Here is an 18,640-nt window from a genome sequence, read left to right on the forward strand (position 1 = left end):
TTTTATCCCATTCTATAGTGCACTTGTTAAGATTAAAGCCCCCTTCAGAAGGGACAGCAAATTACTCCGTATGCCTAAAGTCATAACAGATGTACTCATTCTTAAGGTAATATCCTGATCTGTCTCCTTGTTTTGAAGAAAACACTAAAGTACAAAATCTATCAATAGCAAATATATATTATATGGAAAACAAGTTAAACTTATTTAAGCAAAGTGCAGCATGACTAAAGTATCTTAGTTTCTCTTTTCTTTTTTTCATTGAATTAGTGACTGGGAATAAATTTTCCAAAATAGAAACGGGGAAGAATTCAAACCAAATCAGAGTTGATGTCAAAAATCTGTAATCTGCATCAAAGTATATTACCCTAGATTCTGAAGAAAAAAATAAAATTAGGGTTTCATTTCTATCCTGCTGTCACATAGAAACTTTTTTAAACAGAGAAAAAATAAAACTCTGTTTTTTTAGTATAACAAATTTAGATTCAGGTATGTTTTAATTGTAAGAAGTCGAACGCCATCCTGATTGACTGAATCATTCTGTGAAGATTCAAAATTGGCCAAGTATTACCAGATAGGCTTTAAACAAATGGAAACAGTATGGAAAAGAAGTTCCCCAAAACTCCAAACATCTGGCATCCATGTTTATCTTCAAGGGTAGCACAGAGGATAAAACCATAAAAGAAGCAACTAAAGCACTTAAAACTTTTCCCACTGCACACACACAAAAGCTGTAGGAAACAAGTATAATAAGCTGAAAAGACTATTAAATGGTTTTAGAATTTGCTATATCGGCAAAAAACTAAAATTAGAGGCTAGTTCTCACAACTATCTGGTCAGTATTAGAGCCGAAAGAGGATGACACAAAGGGAAGAAAGAGGAAAGCTGTGGGCCATCTTCATCAGTCTACTACTATGATACCATTAGACACCAGGCCTCTCTTCTGCTATTCTTTCTATGACAACTGAATTCAACAAAAAAGTTCTTTCAATTACACTCTCAACTTATCTGCATTTTTCAACACAAAACTTTAAATTTAAGAACATAAACCAAGAGTTGGTCAATCAAAAAAACTAGACCGTTTATGCAGTAAGAATTAGATAATAACTTTCAAATATTTCTAATTTAGTAATTAAGAAACTATATAATAGTTGATCATATAAAATTAATTATAATCAAAATACTAGAATGTGGGTATTGAGAAGAAATAAACACCAAAATACTAGGTTCTCAACCTACTACATTTCTTTTTCTGAGGGCCAAATACTTTGATTAAGATAAATGAATGAGTATAAGATATGATATGTCAAAATTTTTGAGACTAAACAACAGAATCATTTTTATGATTAGGATAAGTCTATACTTTTGATATTTATTAACAAAACTGAAGCAAACTCAGGAAATTTCTAAGTTTTTTTTCACTGCATAATATTTTATCGTATGACATTTAATTTTCATCCCTCAAAACTGGTAAATTATTTTTTAAATAAAGCAAATAACAATGTTAATTTTCTTGAAAATTCTTTTAAGAAATGAGAATGAATGCATAAATAACAAATCAGAGGATCATTTTGACACTTTCATAAAAAGGAAGAGCAGATATTTTTAAATAAAATCATGTTCATGAAAAAAAGAAGCTATTCTGAGCCCAGATATTATGGCACATGCCAACTATTTTGAAAAGTGCCAAAGACAGGTCATAGTATTAGTAATGAAAATATAACTCCAAATATGACGAACTGAATGATTAATTCTTTTGTAATATGAAGGATTCTTTTTTTGCTTTTAAGTCAGTTACATCTGTTTTCGCTTTTAAGTCAGTTACCAATCTCTTCTATTTTCAATAATGAATGGTTACTGGAGACACAGTCTAGTGAAACTTACGTGGGTTAGAGTGGATCCTGATTTAGTCCCTTTCTAATAACAAAACCTTAATGGAATAACTGAAATTCTCTACGATTCAGCTCACTCAGCCTAAAAATGTGGGTAATAATAATGCCATCATCATGGAGTGGCTGTGTTGATTAAAGTAAATAATCCACTGCTCAGCACAATACCTGTCAATCAAAAATGTGATATCTCTAAATCACTTTTTCTTTAATTATTTAACTGTTAGAGTAGATGAGCTGTAGTTCATATAACTATGTGTAAAATACTTAGAAAGACAGAACTATTAAAAGCACGTCTAATACTAGCTAATATTGTCAAATTCCTCAATTCTCGCTGTTTCAAACTGTCTATCACTGCATTCCTTACCTTTTCTCCAACACCACCAACGGAACCAATGGATCCCGGGGGTCCTTGTGGTCCCTGTAGTATAGGAAAAGGAATACAGTTATCCTTGCTCTTATAATAAAATACATAATCAAAAATATATGTCCAGTTGTTCTCAAAGGGAGAGAAATATTATGCAAGAATATTCCAAGTCATTTGAAAGATGAGACAAAATGATGAACTTTACTGAGCTGTCAAATTTACTGGATAGCAAATAATTTAATTATACTAAATTGATTTTCAAATTCACCAGAATTTTGAAGATAAGGTAGGAGACTTTCCAACTCTAGTCATGTCAGTTGATACTTGGAACATAATTTCAATCTCTCTGCCTATTGAAGAGATCAGATTTAGAGGATGATTTTATAGATTTTTTTAGTGGATCAAAATATGACTCTGGTTACGAATTATGTAATCCATGCAAAAAACAATATAAATCATCTCTTAACCTTTAAATTACATAGGGAGAATTAAAACCTAAAAGCATTTCTAGTACATCTGTGTCTAATCTATTTTACCCAGTTCTGGTCTGCCAAAATTAAAAGCAGGAATAATAGAAGAGCAATAAAGACAAGAATAAATGACTTTTCTTTGTGAAAAGGGAAAGTCAAATGGAAACAGAACATCAAAGCCTATAAATTTGTTAATGGTAACAGTAAGATAAATACGGCATTACATTCCTGTAATATTGGAACAGTCAGTCAACAATTAAGCTTGGGGGAGGAAAGCTTTATACAGTTGAGAGGAAACATTTTTTACATGGTAAGAGGTGCACATATTACTCTGACATATTTTATAGAAAGAAAATACAAAATACAAAACTTTTAGATAGTAGATGCATAAATAAAGGCTGTTTGGAGTACAGACCTAGGCTAGTACAATCAAGCCAATTACAATCATCTCCTCAAGCAATTGTAAAAGATAAAGGTTAAATTGGAAACAATTCAGCAACGTTGTACAGTTATTATGTGCAAGACAGTGTGCTGAACTGAACAATGCAGTTCTTAGAGCTAGTATTTCTCACTCACCAATAAATATTAATATATATTGACTGTAAATTTTGTACCTATATTATATTTGTGAGGCTTAGCTCCCTACAAAGCCTTTCTTTTCCTGTAAAATAAAATGGAGTGAGTAAATGATCCTTGAGCTCTTGTTCACTTAAACATTTAACAGGAGTGTAATTGTCTCCATTATATCTTGACACTACCTGCTATTAAATAATATCTATATAACTTCAAAATAATTAACATATTTCACAGTCTTACATCAGCTCCATTGGGACCTTGAGGACCTCTGGGGCCTGGAGGACCAGGTGGACCCTGTAAGAGATGAATATTAAGGTCTATGAAGACTAAACTCAAATGCATTTCTGATATTTCATTTTGTGATTAAGAAAACTAAAAGAAGCTTCAGCCTGCAAAATCATAGTCAGTGAAGCATATCAGGGTTATAAGTCATTTGTGATGGATACAACATCGTGTTAGCAAATGATTATTTACACATAGCTATGGGGAAATTAGAACTGCAGGAAGAACAATTTAATTAAAAATTAGAAAAGTCTGTTGTTACTATCTGGTACAATGAAGTCATACAGCTAGAAATATTTTAGGCTAGAATATGTTAGAATGCTAGAGTATAAAAGGAACATAAACTTTGAAGAGGAAATGGTGCTTGAGTAGATTTAGAATTCATTAATTCCATATTTTTATTTGTATATTTTTGTTTTGTTTTTTATGTCAGCTCTCATGTTACATATGCTAGAATTGGAATAAGATTAACTATTTAGCTGTCTTCCTCAAACAAAGGGTTTCCCTCTTGGTTGTGCTTTAAGATTACCTTGGGGCACTTTTTATAAAATACTGGTGGCCAGAACCCCTTACTTCAAGAATGTATTAATGATTCAGGGAACTATAGTAAGCATATTTAGAGAGGAGTTTGCTATGTAAGTGATGCTGTTTGAGGTATTAATTAGTTATTTGAATCAGCAATATTTATGTTCTCAGTTTTTAAGTTTATTGTAATAAGAATAACTTCTTATTTGAAGAAAATGAAATCTAACATTCAAATATAAAAATATCAAAATACGTATTCTGAAGGAAGCAAAATTTGGGGGCAATGTTTATTGAAGGGAAAGAGCAATTAGGAAATGTATTCATTACATTTCATTATAGATTTCAATGACATTGGCTAATTGTTTCCTTAACCAAGGTAGTGCTCAATCAACAAATATATGTATTTCAAGTTTTTAGTTGAATTATTAGACTTAAACTTAGAGGAGAAAGCCAGAATCAATAAATTCAAATTTTTATGTTATAGCATTCTAAGACAGAATTCCTTATTAAATTAAGAATTTGTTTCAAAGTACAATTAATTTTTAATACTGTGTTAACATTTGCTAATTATCTAAATCCTGTGTAACTATTATCTATTATTTACCTGTTTCACATCAAAGTCCAGAGCTAAAGACTAATAAATAACTGAAGCGTGGCAGTTTATATACACTTCAACAATAAATACACATTGAAATAAAAAATATATAACAATACATCAACCAAAGAATACCATATATGTATAAAACACTACTCCAAAGTGAGAAAGAGAAAAGATAGAGAATTAGTCAAGACTTGGGGGGGAGACTTCAATAGCGGCAGATGCTAGTTTGGGTGAGAATCAGGGAGGCATCAATCTGAAAAGTCATAGTCTTTAGGGCTACTTTGTTCATACTAATAAACCTTAAGAAAGATGTTAATAATGTGGAAATTCACAGCATACATCAATTCTAAAACATAAAAACTTACCATGGGACCAACATCCCCATTTTCACCTTTTTCACCAGGTGGGCCTGGCAGACCCTAAGAAGATATAGTAGAAAACAATAAAAGTCATTCATGTATTTTAAAAACATATATTTGGCTAATTTCTAATACAGAATTAAAAATTAAATATAAGTTAAATAAGAACATGGAAATTGAGTCAAACTATCATTTGTCAAAATACTTATAATGCAAATATTGACTACATATGATGGAATCTTATATCTACATTCACTAATAAAATTTATGCTTTGCATAATATACTGTTTGATTTCAGTTACAAGAACTAAGCACATTACTTGGTCTGGGAATTTATGAATACTAAATCATTTTCTCCATCTTTTATGAGTAGTATATGGAACTACCATTGTAAAAATTTTTTGGAAAAATCTTGTCCCAAATTATTTTAAATCACCTTATCCAGAAAGGATTTTATAGCTAGGTATAGTCAAAACTCTTTCAAAAATAAATATTCCATCCAATATATATCCAGGGTTACAAATATCTTCTGAACTTTTTTTTTTAAATTAATAGACTTTTTTTTTTTTTTTAAAGTATTTGTTTATTTATTTATTTATAGCTGTGTTGGGTCTTCGTTTCTGTGCGAGGGCTTTCTCTAATTGTGGCAAGCGGGGGCCACTCTTCATCGCGGTGCGCGGGCCTCTCACCATCGCGGCCTCTCTTGTTGCGGAGCACAGGCTCCAGACGCGCAGGCTCAGTAGTTGTGGCTCACGGGCCTCGTTGCTCCGCGGCATGTGGGATCCTCCCAGACCAGGGCTCAAACCCGTGTCCCCTGCATTGGCAGGCAGATTCTCAACCACTGCGCCACCAGGGAAGCCCTCTTCTGAACTTTTGATCTGTTAATTCCACTTCTGAATCTTAAAAACTCATAGGCCATGAGATCTGATATATTACACTTCCTTTATTCTCTCAATCCATTTCCTTTACATTCATTTGCAGTGTAAGTGCTTTAGGAGAGGTTTTGTGCTACTGAATAAACTCAGAGCATCTGCACACAAATTTCACCTGGCCCCGTCTTTACGGAAAAATTATTTTACTTCCTCTTGCTCTTCCTGACTAGTTCCTCCATGCAGAGCTGTTTATATTTCCTCTTTCATATCACAATGATACTTTGTACATATTCAAATGTTCACTTAAAAACACAATTATACCAGTTGTTTACATACTTATCCTCACTGGGCAGTGCTATTTCAGGTGTCAATTATTTATCTCTAACAATAAGCAGAGGACCAGGGAAAAACTGAGATTTTAATAAAATGTTGAATTTATGATGAATGAATGAATTCTAAGAAAATAAATCAACAGGAAATGCTACATGCAATAAGATGTTTCTTGTAACACTAGCTATGATAGTTAAAATTCTCAATTATTCCAGATGTTAAATCATAAGAAAACATAGTTAAATAAATTTGGTTATATAAACTAATGGAATATTATAAGACTATAATTATGATACTAATATTCTAAATATGAATAATGTTTATGATAAGTATTAAATACAAATATAAATAAATGTATACTATAAATTTAACTGTGAAATATGTATTAAAATAGGTATGATGACTATTGGACAGAAATAGTAAAAGTGGTAATAGGTTTTAATATGGTAGAATTATGGATTGTTTTAATTTTTAAAATGTTTTTGGGGTTACCATTACGTATATAAATCATACATTTTATACATATTTAAACGTTTTTACAATAGCATGTCAGATATAATCTATTTAAGAAATAAAAAATACACACTACATAAGCGCTACATTTCTACTGATATTTTAGTAAAGTTATTGACTTGGTCCTACACACAGTGGCTACAAAGTATTTGACTAAAACCCACAGTAATAAATATATTTTACTTATTACCTAGTAAACATGCACATGTAAAATAGCTGAAACATGGGTTTCAAAAAGTAATACTTACCTTGAATGGATTGATGATGATCTTTGATATTTTTATTCTATTTTACCTTATCCTGTTATATTTCATTTTTTAATGCTGGTAATAACCCACTAAATTGTTTTTGTGACCTACTAATTCCATATGACTCTCAGTTTGGAGAGAGGGTACTTTACCGAGTATATTTGTAAACATTTTTTAATGTTCCATATATTCATTTTTATGAGGAAATCTTAATTACTGATTTATAATGAACAACATATACCAGAATGTCATTTGTTTTTTCTCATATATCAGTCAGATGTCTAGGAAAATAGCCTATCATATGTACTTCCCAAATAGTTATCGTCATCTGATGCTAGCTTCTAGAATTACTAGAGAAGTTCCTAGTAAGTTTCCTGGGAGGAAAGAGCCAGGTAGTGTTTCTGATTTTAGCCTGCTTAAAAATTATTTGAAAGAGATCCCTAAAATTTTAGTTTCCAAGATCCACAACCTAAGAGATTCTAATTCATTGATGGAGCACATGAACTCAAATTCTTAACAGACAAGTAGATTTTTAACACAGATCAAATAAACATTTCAGTTTAAGTCCATTTCCTTAAGTAGTAAGCATTACAGCTTAAACATAATTAAGTTCTTATAAACACTGTATAAATTAACAATCACATTCCTTATCTTCTGTACAGGTTTCCACCACTTTTAGTACAGAGTGCATCCCCAAATTGAATGGTATATAAATATTCGCTCATAGTTGTCTTTTATTTCTATAACAAGCCCAGTCTGCATTTCCATCTTTTATTTGCACATATGATTATTCCTAATATTAGTTCAATAGAAACCTTCCAATAGAAAAATATTTAAATATTTATTTTTTTATGAAGTTTGATTATAGTTCGAGTTAAGACAGAATGTTCTTCTTATTAAAATTAATAGAAACATAATAAGTCAAATTCTCTTGTTGCAGGAACTAAACGTGCAAAATTGCACTCCAGTGTTAATCAGTTTTCACATGTCCTACCTCTTTCCTAGGGAGTAATTTATGCATGGAGAGACTCTTTTAAGGTCTGTCAATTTAAAATCATTTACTACATAAGTGATGAAATAAAAAAATGAATTCAGGCCAAGAACTCTCATTCTATATGTCTCCTTCATATGCAGACAAATAGTAAACATAGAAATGAAAATTCAAGTCATTTAAACAGAATATTAGATTATTATTATTTTTGTCTATTATAATTGCTAATATCTATTCTGCCATGAAGACTCAATTAAAGGATGCAGATGTGATTGTGAACATGTTAATTACATTAGCATCTTTTCAGATTCCTGATTTAAAGAGGTAGTTGTGGGAAAAATATAATCAATTTTTCAGGGAACTGATTTATTGAGTCATCCTCATCAAAGAGGACATTTCTTACTCTGTGGGAATGAAGACTTTTTTAATATAATATTTTGTAAATATAAGCTACAAGGCATCTTTTTTAATCATGATAACTAAATTTCTAAATTACAACCTTATAGAATTCAGAATAATCAGTTAACTGAAAAAGCAGAAAATGAGTGGTAATATATCCATTGGCAATCTAATTTTTAATGCCTTGTTGTTTTCAAATATGTGTACTTCTCATACATACTGATATATACTACCCAGGATTGCTTATTTATTATTGTCTAACAAGTATAAAAGGGCTAAACACAAATACGAAATGAAGTTTTTACATTTTCCAAGTTGAAAAATAATTATTTTGGCATTAAAAAAAGTAGAAAATTGTAACATCCTGTTCACTGGTAGACATCCATTGAGTGTTATAACAATAATTGTTATGATAATATAATTATATTTTTACAGTATAATTTGTATATATACAATAAGCTAGTTAATATTAAAACCCAATATTCTATGACTTTACTTATGAAAATAGAGATAAAAATTAAATTTATACAAATTCAACTTTTACTTACTTTTCCACAACTTCACAAAATTTTGAGTACAATGAACTAGATGATTTAATTTAATCATTTCTAAAATTGCTAATGTGGCATAACTAATATTCACATGGCACCCAAATAGCATTTAAAACAAAATTTTATAATCTTTTAGAGGATCACTAGGTAGGTATTGAATAAGCAAGTGGGAGAAGAAAGTCAGACGTTTCCAAAGTTTGTAGGAAGCAGTTAACATCACATGGAAGAGTGGAAAAACAACTCAGAACAGATGTCTACTACGCAATGTTTTGCCTAAGAACCCAGTTGTAAGCCATATTTGAATGAAAATTTTTTAGCCTACAATGTTTTACAATTTAATATTTCCTCCCCTGAAAGTGTTTCATAAAATACAAATTATAGTTCTAAATTTAAGAAGTTATTTTAAATGACCAATTTACTGTTAATTTGTTTCTTTTACCTATTATTGTTTAACATTTCTTGTTGGCAGTTTCTGTTAATAGTTGCGATGGACAGTTTGCTATTTCTCGAAAGGCTTTTAGTTTTTGCTAGCCATCTGGAGTACTAATTTTCTTGCTGTGAGATGTGTGAAAGAACGCTTCTAACGTCTTGCTTCTAACTGTCACACTTAAAGAAGGTTGTCATTCATTTTCCAAATACAATGAGAATGAAGAAAAGGGGTGTTATACCTATGGTGGGGCTAAATAAACTCCAGAAACAGAAACCAGGGCAGATGCAGCTTCAGAAAAATTAATAATAATTGATTAAAAGCAGGTAAAGTTCAGATACACATTTAAGTAAAACAGTCATTATACTTAAACTTTGTACCCTAGTTCCCAGATAGAAAAAAGGAAAGCTGTTTTGTTTTACAACTTCCAGAAAACCTGGTGTGAAAAGTAAGTGGGAATGACAAGGGTGTGCAACTCAGAGAACATCTTACCTGAAGACCTATGGGACCCGGAGGTCCTGGGAAACCTCTGGCACCTTCATCACCTTTTTGTCCAAACATCCCCTGCTGACCTCTGGGACCTGGCTCACCATCACCTCCCTAGAAAAGACCGATAAAAATGATCACAAACTGGAAGAATCATGATTCTGCTACAAGTCATCATAAAAATATAGCCATTTCTAATTTAATCAGTCTCTTTATAAGTAACCAAGTAAAAAGTAAGTTACATTTCCATTATCTGCTGCAAATATACCATTGTTTGTTTTGCTTACATTATTTGATTCTGGAATATGACTGATTTTGATTTTCTCACGTATATCAAGTGAAGTAAAAGCTATTTAAAAAGGGAAAATAATGTTCAGAATTGTCTACGAAGTAAGTACTTCTCAACTGGTTATTATCTATCTTCAAATGAAGTCACAGTGTTTTTTGTTTATAAAGATCAGCTTGGTTAGCTACATTAGATAATTTAAACTTGATTTAATGTTAAGCATACAAACTTATTACCACATGAAATCGACTGGTTATGTGACAGTTCATAAATCTGATCAGAGAACGGTAAGGATTTAGATTTGCTGAACAAAGAGGAATACTTACAGCAATTCCAGGGGCACCAACTGGACCCTGAAGACCTGGGGGACCAGGAGGACCCTGCGGTGAGATAAAAATCTGTAATTTTGGAACTGAAGCCAGAGGAGCCTGAGCTATGTAGTGCAGAACATTTGGTTGATCAATATCTATTAAGCATCTCTACATTTCTTGGGGAAAAAAAATAAAAGGTTTTTGCATTCAGTGCAGTCAACCATTATTTATTTTACTCCTTGAGACTCAGACTTGCCTACTTGCAATCAATTTTAAATTGGCAGTTATTGAAAGCATTCTCAACTATAATGTTGTGGATATTTAAAAATGGATTTCTATGCTAATATAAATCATGTTGAAGTTTCACACTTGAAAATTTTCAAAATACCAGATTTCTTTAATGAGTTATGTATGTGTCAGAAAGAGCACATGAAAAAAGCATCCATATGCTATCTTCTAAATGAAAAATAGGATGTGGGGAATTCTATATGACAGAGAGTAGTGATATATGAAACCTCAGAATTTTCTTTATATGTAAACACATGCAAACTCAGTATTATATATTAAGTATACTGGAACTCCTTATTTTGAGCAGTAGATTTCAATAGCTTTATGAGTCTTACATACATAAATATTACTTCTTAACTGTCCTTTTTTTCAACATAAATAACTGATCAGGCACTATAAAAGATCCAGACGCTAAAGAGTCATTGGATTGGATTGTTCTTTTTCTTAAAACTGCCACACAGTGGGAAGAGTGCTTAAAGCATAGGTTCTGGAGGTGTGGTTCAGGAACCACTGGGGTACCTGAGGCCCTGTCAGGTTTCCACTAGGTCAAAAATCCTTTTCATAACAACTTTAAGATATCATTTGTCTTTAAACCATATGGTATTTGAACTAATGATGCAAAAACAATGGAGGGTAAAATTGCTGATGATTTAGTCTCATTCTATGGCTTTTAGGGTTGGAATTATTGCATTTCTTAACACATGATTTGAAAAGAGGTTTTATTAAAATTGACTGAATCTCAAACTGAATAGTTCCCACAGAGGTAATATAGTAGTAATATTATAATCTTCGGAGAGGTAAGGGAATAGTAATATGAAAAAATATCCATGGTTAACACCAAAAGGAGTTAAATGAATAATGCCCCCTCAATAAGAAGTAGGAAACTTACATTTTCTCCTTTGTCACCCTTGCTGCCTTTTTGTCCTGGTTCACCGATTTCACCCTGTATTTGAAGGATTTGAGTTAAAGTTTATCTCTAATACGCCATACCTGCCACTGCATTGTCATTACTATCATTGTATGATTAAATTTTACTTTAACATAATTATGTGCTAACATTTAATGTCACAGTTTAAATTGGAAAAGCCTGCTTCTCACTTTCTAGTATTGACTAATATTGATTTCTAATATTGATTAGTATATAGACAAACAAAAGTCAACTGAACTTTGAGGAATACTGCAGCTGGATTTTTAATTCACAAAATCAATTTTGTCTGAAATATTACCAGTATAAACTAATAATGAAAATACATTAATTTATATAAAAATATAATTACACATTAATCAAAAATCAGTTATTTTTTCTCCTAGTTTTCCAACTGCTAAAATGTTGCACATTATCAGAGCACTGGTTAACAAATTTTGTTATATAATTTCACAATAATATTAGAAAATATTCAGTTCAAACACAACAACACAGCTATACATTCAAAATCAAGAGCTTAGGATCTTTACTTACACGTTAGTAAAAAATAGGGAAGTATAGGATTATCAAATATGTATGCAGCTCATTCTTAACTTTTAATTCTGCAATATCCAAGACACCACAGCTAAATGTATACAAGTAATTAATTAATTTCACGTTTATTTCAGAAACATATATATTTAAAAATAGATAAGCAACTTTGGCATCTGTTATTTTTTCTCACTCCCATTGTTCTTGTCTTGTTTATATCCTACATACTATTTCATGGGATAACGATAATTCCCAACCTCTAAAATAAAACTTGTGAGCACAAGGAAGCTGTATTGAAACTTTGGAAAAGATATCTTTAGATTTGACATCTAATCTTAAAAGAGATTATATCCAGGATTCTTAAGAAAAAATTTATTTTTCACAGGATGCACTAATATGAATAAAGAGCACTCACCTTGTCTCCATCTTCTCCAGGGGAGCCAGCAGGCCCAGCAGGCCCTGGGAGACCCACAGGGCCTTGTACTCCATCTCTGCCTGCGGGGCCTTGGGGACCCTTTTCTCCCTGCATTGAAAATCCAGCAGGTCATTACTTTGCTGTAAGAAACCTATAAATTAGCTATTGTTACAATTTTTAAGTACAGCTACAACAGTCATACTCTGGCTTCCATATTTGACAAGGAAATTGCTTTGATTTTCCCCCAAAATATATTTTCCCAATATATTGCTATTTCCTAGTAGCAAATGATAACACAAAAGATCTCTACATTCTTTCGTGACTAAGAATACTAACACTGTTAACAATTTATGAATCTCAAGTTATGGGTCACAAAAACAATTAAGACTCAACTTGGAATTTTTCTTTCAATCACACATTTTGAAATCAAGCATTATACATTGATAAATCAGATGCTCGATGTTTGTGAAAACTCACTGACCCTTTACTCTTTTTCTGTGCTGCTACTGAAATAGCTGGGCAGTGCCTATCAGGCCTCAAAAACCATAAAAGGCATTTGCTCGTATACCCAACTTTATAATATGCTTTCTGTGTAGACTTTTTCTATTTTTTAACAATGTTTCATGAATTTTTCTAGATTTTGATATTTTGTTTCATTGCTGCTTTTACTGATTCAAAATGACATGGCTGTTAGCTTTTAAAAAATTTTTGTTTACTTTTTGACAATGACACTATTTTCCTCTTTTAAAATTTAACTATATTGTGTAGTTTAAAAAGTATAGGCTTGATAATAAAGATGGCAAAAATCCTTTCAGAGCTTAAATAAATGATTTCCTAAAAGTCAAGACTTCATCAGTTCTGCACAAAGTTATTCCTGATTGCAGTTGGTGGTTCTTTTTTTTTTTTTTATCTTTACTGGAGTATAATTGCTTTACAATGGTGTGTTAGTTTCTGCTTTATAACAAAGTGAATCAGTTATACATATACATATGTTCCCATATCTCTTCCCTCTTGCGTCTCCCTGGTGGTTCTATCTTTTCTCCCATTACACAAGCTGGGAATCCATGTCATTAGTTCCTGCATTTACATTATCCTGCTCCCCACCCCTCTGTCCCTCACCACCTCCTGTCCCTTTACGATGACTAAGTTTTATCTCTTGAATATATTTACTTCTCTTTATCTCCACCATTAACATCTTACCCCAAAATACTAGTAGACTTCCTCTCAACTATTGAAATATTTCCTTCTTATCTCACATCTATTCTTACTTCCCCTGTGCTGCAATTAGAGAGACAATCATCTTACCAACAGTCTCTGTAGTCAATTTACTTGTTTACCATTCCTAAGGTAAAGACCAAGCTGCTAGTGTGGTCTACCATTACCGGGCTCCTACTACCTATGGACCAGCATCTAGCCTCCCTTGCCCTTGCTCTCTATATTTCAACCCCTGTAGATCTTTTTTAGTTAAACTTGATGCCATACCCTTTTTGTCCCTTGGCCTGAGCACATGTTGTTCACTTAGCTTGGAATGCCCCTAGGAGGACCCTCCACTTAGTTAATTCCTCCTCATCTTTTACATTCCATCATCAATGTCCTACCCAATGAAAGGCTCTGATTCCAGCTTAGGTCCCTCTGTTATAAGCTGACATACACCAGTACATTTCCTTATATCATTAGCCAGAGTTTGTAATTATACAGGTACTTAGTGATTCTTTGCTTATGATCTAATGCCCCATCAGACAATAAATTGTGTGAGGGCAGAAGCTGTCTGATTTTGTTTTCCATTGTACCTCGCTGGCCTGTGGCCCAGAGTAGCCATTTAAGGCTAGTTGGTTAATTGCTTAGTGACAACAAACATAACAAAATGTCTATAAAACAAAGTTAACAAGTTTATTACTTTATTGGGTTCCATAGGATTTTATTGTATTTTTCAAAACTATGCCATAATTATCACTTAACACATACCTCTGATGTCACACTGGAGACCTTTTATTTCCTTCAAATTAAATATTGCAATGTCTCAAACCTATCTCCACTCATAAAATGTGCTGTGCTATTCACAGTGTCACTATTTTGAACACATGAGCTGATTCAGATATTTCTCCTTAATTTGGATTTCCTTGAGAGACTGAACTCCAAAAATCAATCCTTTTATATGAGAGTATCTGTAAATAAGACAGATTAATTCTTCTGTGCCTTCATTACAGTACACATAATCTCTAGCCAGGAATCACCTGCTGTTTATTTCTTCTGATCCTGGTCTGTGTGGAATCTATACCACTATATCAGATTTATATTTGGGTTTAGGAAGAGGTAAAAGACTTTGCTTAACATCTTAGCCAACGTCTCCATCAGTTTTTACTAAACCTCTGCATGGAGGACTATGGGTATTTTCACCCAGCACTTCTATAACCATTTGATGCTACCATCCCTAGATAGATAACTTCTTCAAAAGTACTACCTAATACTGTGTCCAGCACTTAGTTGCTCTCAATAACTATTTGTTGAATAAAAGAACAGTGGAACGAACACCTTGGAGTTTTTGTTGGTGGTGTGAATAACAGAGAGAACGGGTGGGCAGAACATTCTCCTTTCCCTCCCTCCTCATAATACCACCAATCACCAACAAAACCCGGGCCAAATCTTATCTCTGAAAAGAGCTTCTGTCAATAATTTCTTCTCTGTATCATCAAAGTAATTTATTATCATTTTCAATACTTTTCCATATTCTTGTCTTTGTTTCAATATTTTACTTTTTCTTCATAAAGTCAAGGTATTTAAAACCCAGCCTTCAACTTACTATCTTCAGAGGATTCTTGGCTTCTCTAATAAGTATATTCTCAATTGGTATACAAAGCAATGCATATCTGTTTTCTCTGTATACATTCTTCATTGTGTTGTGCCAATATACGGGTGCCCTGGATTTTTGAATGAACTTGTATGAAAGGGCCCTCCCAGTGTACAGTACACTATAAAAGTTTTATGGACAAATCTTTAGTGCCTGAGATTGGTTGGAAATTATAGAAATTGTAAGAAGGAGCCAAAGAACAATTTTTTATAGTTGTCTTTTAACATGTCAGAAAATAATGTCTAATTTTTCAACAAATTTACTAAGCTGGAAATATATTGCTTTAAAAACTTCTCAGCAATTAAAAATGCTTTCTCTGTCACCAAAGAATTCTAACCACAGGTGATATGGTCCTATTCTAATATTCTAAATGTGTCTAAAAGGTAGTAGATTACAGAAAAACAGTCACTTTAATTTGGAAATACTTAAACAAGATCACAAACAGTAATGTCAATGGACAATGAAAGCAACTTCCTAAATCTGACTCATCTTGCTAAAACTAAGGCCTTAGTGATTAAAAGGTATTTTGAAAATTATAGGTTTAAACTGGATAATATATGTCAAAACTTACATATACACAAAAGTACTGAACTCGTATTTTTTGCATACAACGGTCAGCAATTTTTATATATATTTACTGAACAAGTTTGTGTTTTAGCCTTGGAGGATGAGAGAATGCTTTAGTCGTTTTAGAAAATGAATATGATTAAGTCAAAAACAGGAACAAAATTAGGGGAGAAATCTTGATGATGAAACAAACCTAATGGACAGAATATATCCATAATTATTAAATAAATATAAGATAAAATAATTGACCAGATGTTTTCCACCTCTTTCGCTGTAGATCAAAACTCAAATCACATGAGAAGTGCAGCCTCTTTCTATGCGTTTCACTTACAGACCATGAAAGTGATTGGAAATTAAGTTGTACTACAAGAGGAGTGAAAAGTGAACCCTTTTCTAATATAAAGCAGCAAAGTATGGTTTTAATCAAAAGTCCAATTTTATCTTTTAAAAGGAACAAAATCAGAAGCCTTTCACATTAATAATATCCAACTCCCTCACAGATATTAGGGTTTCATAAAATGTGGAAAAATGTCATCTCATTTAATGAATTTGAAATTTTCTGTATTACAAATATAAAAAGAAGTGGGTTTATATGCCAGGCACATAGGCAGAAAGAATGCAGTGGACTATGAAGAGCTAATATCCTTGAATACAAAGTAATAACTTGTGCAGGATGACAGTATAATATATTCCTCCGTGAAATGACTTACAGGAGCACCTTTCTCTCCAGCTGGACCAGGAGGACCCTGCGGTCCTGGTCGCCCTGGCAAACCAATTGGGCCAGCTGTTCCTGCTGAGCCACGTTCTCCTGGTGAGCCCTAGCACAGGGGAGAAAAGGTATTTTGTTATTAATGATGGAAAAAGTTACACTTAAGAATCACTTATTTAGCTGTGAAATTTTACAGTTTACATAACATAAAAGTCACTTTTAGACAATTTTAAGATCTCAGACGGGAACAGTACTCACAATTTAAAAGATTAAATTCTAGCCCCAATATTAAGCACAGATACTAAAGACATCCTGATAAGAAGAAAAATATTTCAAAATTATATATCTTTAATATTTTACAGATGTTTTCTTTTTTCATTGAAGTGTTCACAATTGTTCACAATGCTTTATAAGACATAAATCCAACAGTACCTTCCTATACAGTTTTCTCCCTGTATTATTCTGGGTTGGCAGGATACACTGTCTAGACTAGCATTTTTCAAAGTCATTTCTGGACTTCACCTCAAACTTGCTGAATCACAATTTCAAAGTCCTAAAAATGAGTTCAGAAATTGTCATTGCCTTGAGGTACAAATATAATTTTTTACATAATAAAGTTCAATAATCACTATCCCAGAGCTTGGACTTTTTCCTGAAAATAAGTCCTTAAATTCATCTTAGAATCCTGTAGGGACCATTGGGTTTTATTATGAACACTAACCAGATAATTCACATTTGACTAGGTATGTCCAATTGAGTTTCAAAACAGAGGCTATATATTTTCAATTAGTTTGCTTTAAAAATACCTAATATGTAAAATTTTAAAAAGTGTAGATACTGCCTTCATATTAATTACCTCTATCAACAATTTAAGAAAACATTATTTAAAGCAAGAATAAAAGAAATGCAAATGTAGATTTACTAAGTCATGTAAAGGTCAAAGATAACCTATTTACCATTTCCAATTTTATTTATTGAAAGATAACAAGAATATTGTCTTTGCATTAGATTCCTAGATGGGTGGCTAAGTTATAATTTATCATTTTCTTTCAGGATTGAACTAAGGTGAAATATTAGAAAATATGATTATTAGCAGCTTTCCTTAATAATTAAGAAGTCTAAATAATAACATCATCATTTTAAAACTCAAAGAAATGATTTATAAAAGCTGGAAAATACAGTACTGTCACATTTATTTTCTAATATTACTCTCCCTATGTAATTAGAAGTCATTTTATTATACAAATATGAATTATTGACTTTGTTCTAATTTCTATTTTTATTAGCTAGAGAACTAACTACATATGAACATAAGAACAATGATAATGACAACAATTTGTACTGATGTAGTGCTTTACAATTTAAAAATCAATTTCACATTCATTTTGTCATTTTATTCTCACAAAGATTCCGTTGCGTTTTTGGTGCAGCTGTAGCATGACAGTCTTAAAGATGAGGAACCTGTGGCTCAAAGAAGTTAACTATCTTTCCCATAATCAGGGAACTAGTCAAGAGCAACCCTGACCTTGGACTCCTCCCTGTGTTTTCTCCACAAAGCCAACCATTGCTTCTCTCTAATGAAGACATCAATGACTCCCAGGGGCTATTGAGTTGGAATCTCTTTAAATGTAGTACCTATTCAATTTTATTGAACTATTCCTTGATTACAAAGGATTACAAGAATATTTACTATGTAATTTCTTGACATTATATTTCTGGCTAAATTCACAAGCTACATAGAGTACTTTTTTATTTTGTGAGGTGTCTGAATATTAAAGCAATTAAAATGAATGCATAGGCTATAGATTTGAGATTATTGTGAACAACTTAAGAGTAACATTAGAAAAGTGATTTTTTTTCTCATTTTCTTTGTTTTA

At 32.1% G+C, this 18,640-nt stretch overlaps 1 protein-coding gene across 1 annotated transcript in view; it reads right to left on the reverse strand.

Annotated features, from left to right (window-relative positions):
- Positions 1 to 18,640, reverse strand: part of COL11A1 (collagen type XI alpha 1 chain) — a 214,966-nt gene that overhangs the window by 36,699 nt on the left and 159,627 nt on the right. Inside the window, exons 42-49 of the mRNA XM_059927069.1 lie at positions 16,765 to 16,872; positions 12,640 to 12,747; positions 11,658 to 11,711; positions 10,496 to 10,549; positions 9,890 to 9,997; positions 5,073 to 5,126; positions 3,540 to 3,593; positions 2,254 to 2,307 (exon numbers count right to left, since the gene is read on the reverse strand). Of these exons, the coding sequence (XP_059783052.1) occupies positions 2,254 to 2,307; positions 3,540 to 3,593; positions 5,073 to 5,126; positions 9,890 to 9,997; positions 10,496 to 10,549; positions 11,658 to 11,711; positions 12,640 to 12,747; positions 16,765 to 16,872 (594 nt within the window). The remainder of the gene's footprint in view (positions 1 to 2,253; positions 2,308 to 3,539; positions 3,594 to 5,072; positions 5,127 to 9,889; positions 9,998 to 10,495; positions 10,550 to 11,657; positions 11,712 to 12,639; positions 12,748 to 16,764; positions 16,873 to 18,640) is intronic.

Source organism: Balaenoptera ricei, chromosome 1 (assembly GCF_028023285.1).
Source record: "Balaenoptera ricei isolate mBalRic1 chromosome 1, mBalRic1.hap2, whole genome shotgun sequence".
Lineage (NCBI taxonomy): Eukaryota > Metazoa > Chordata > Mammalia > Artiodactyla > Balaenopteridae > Balaenoptera > Balaenoptera ricei.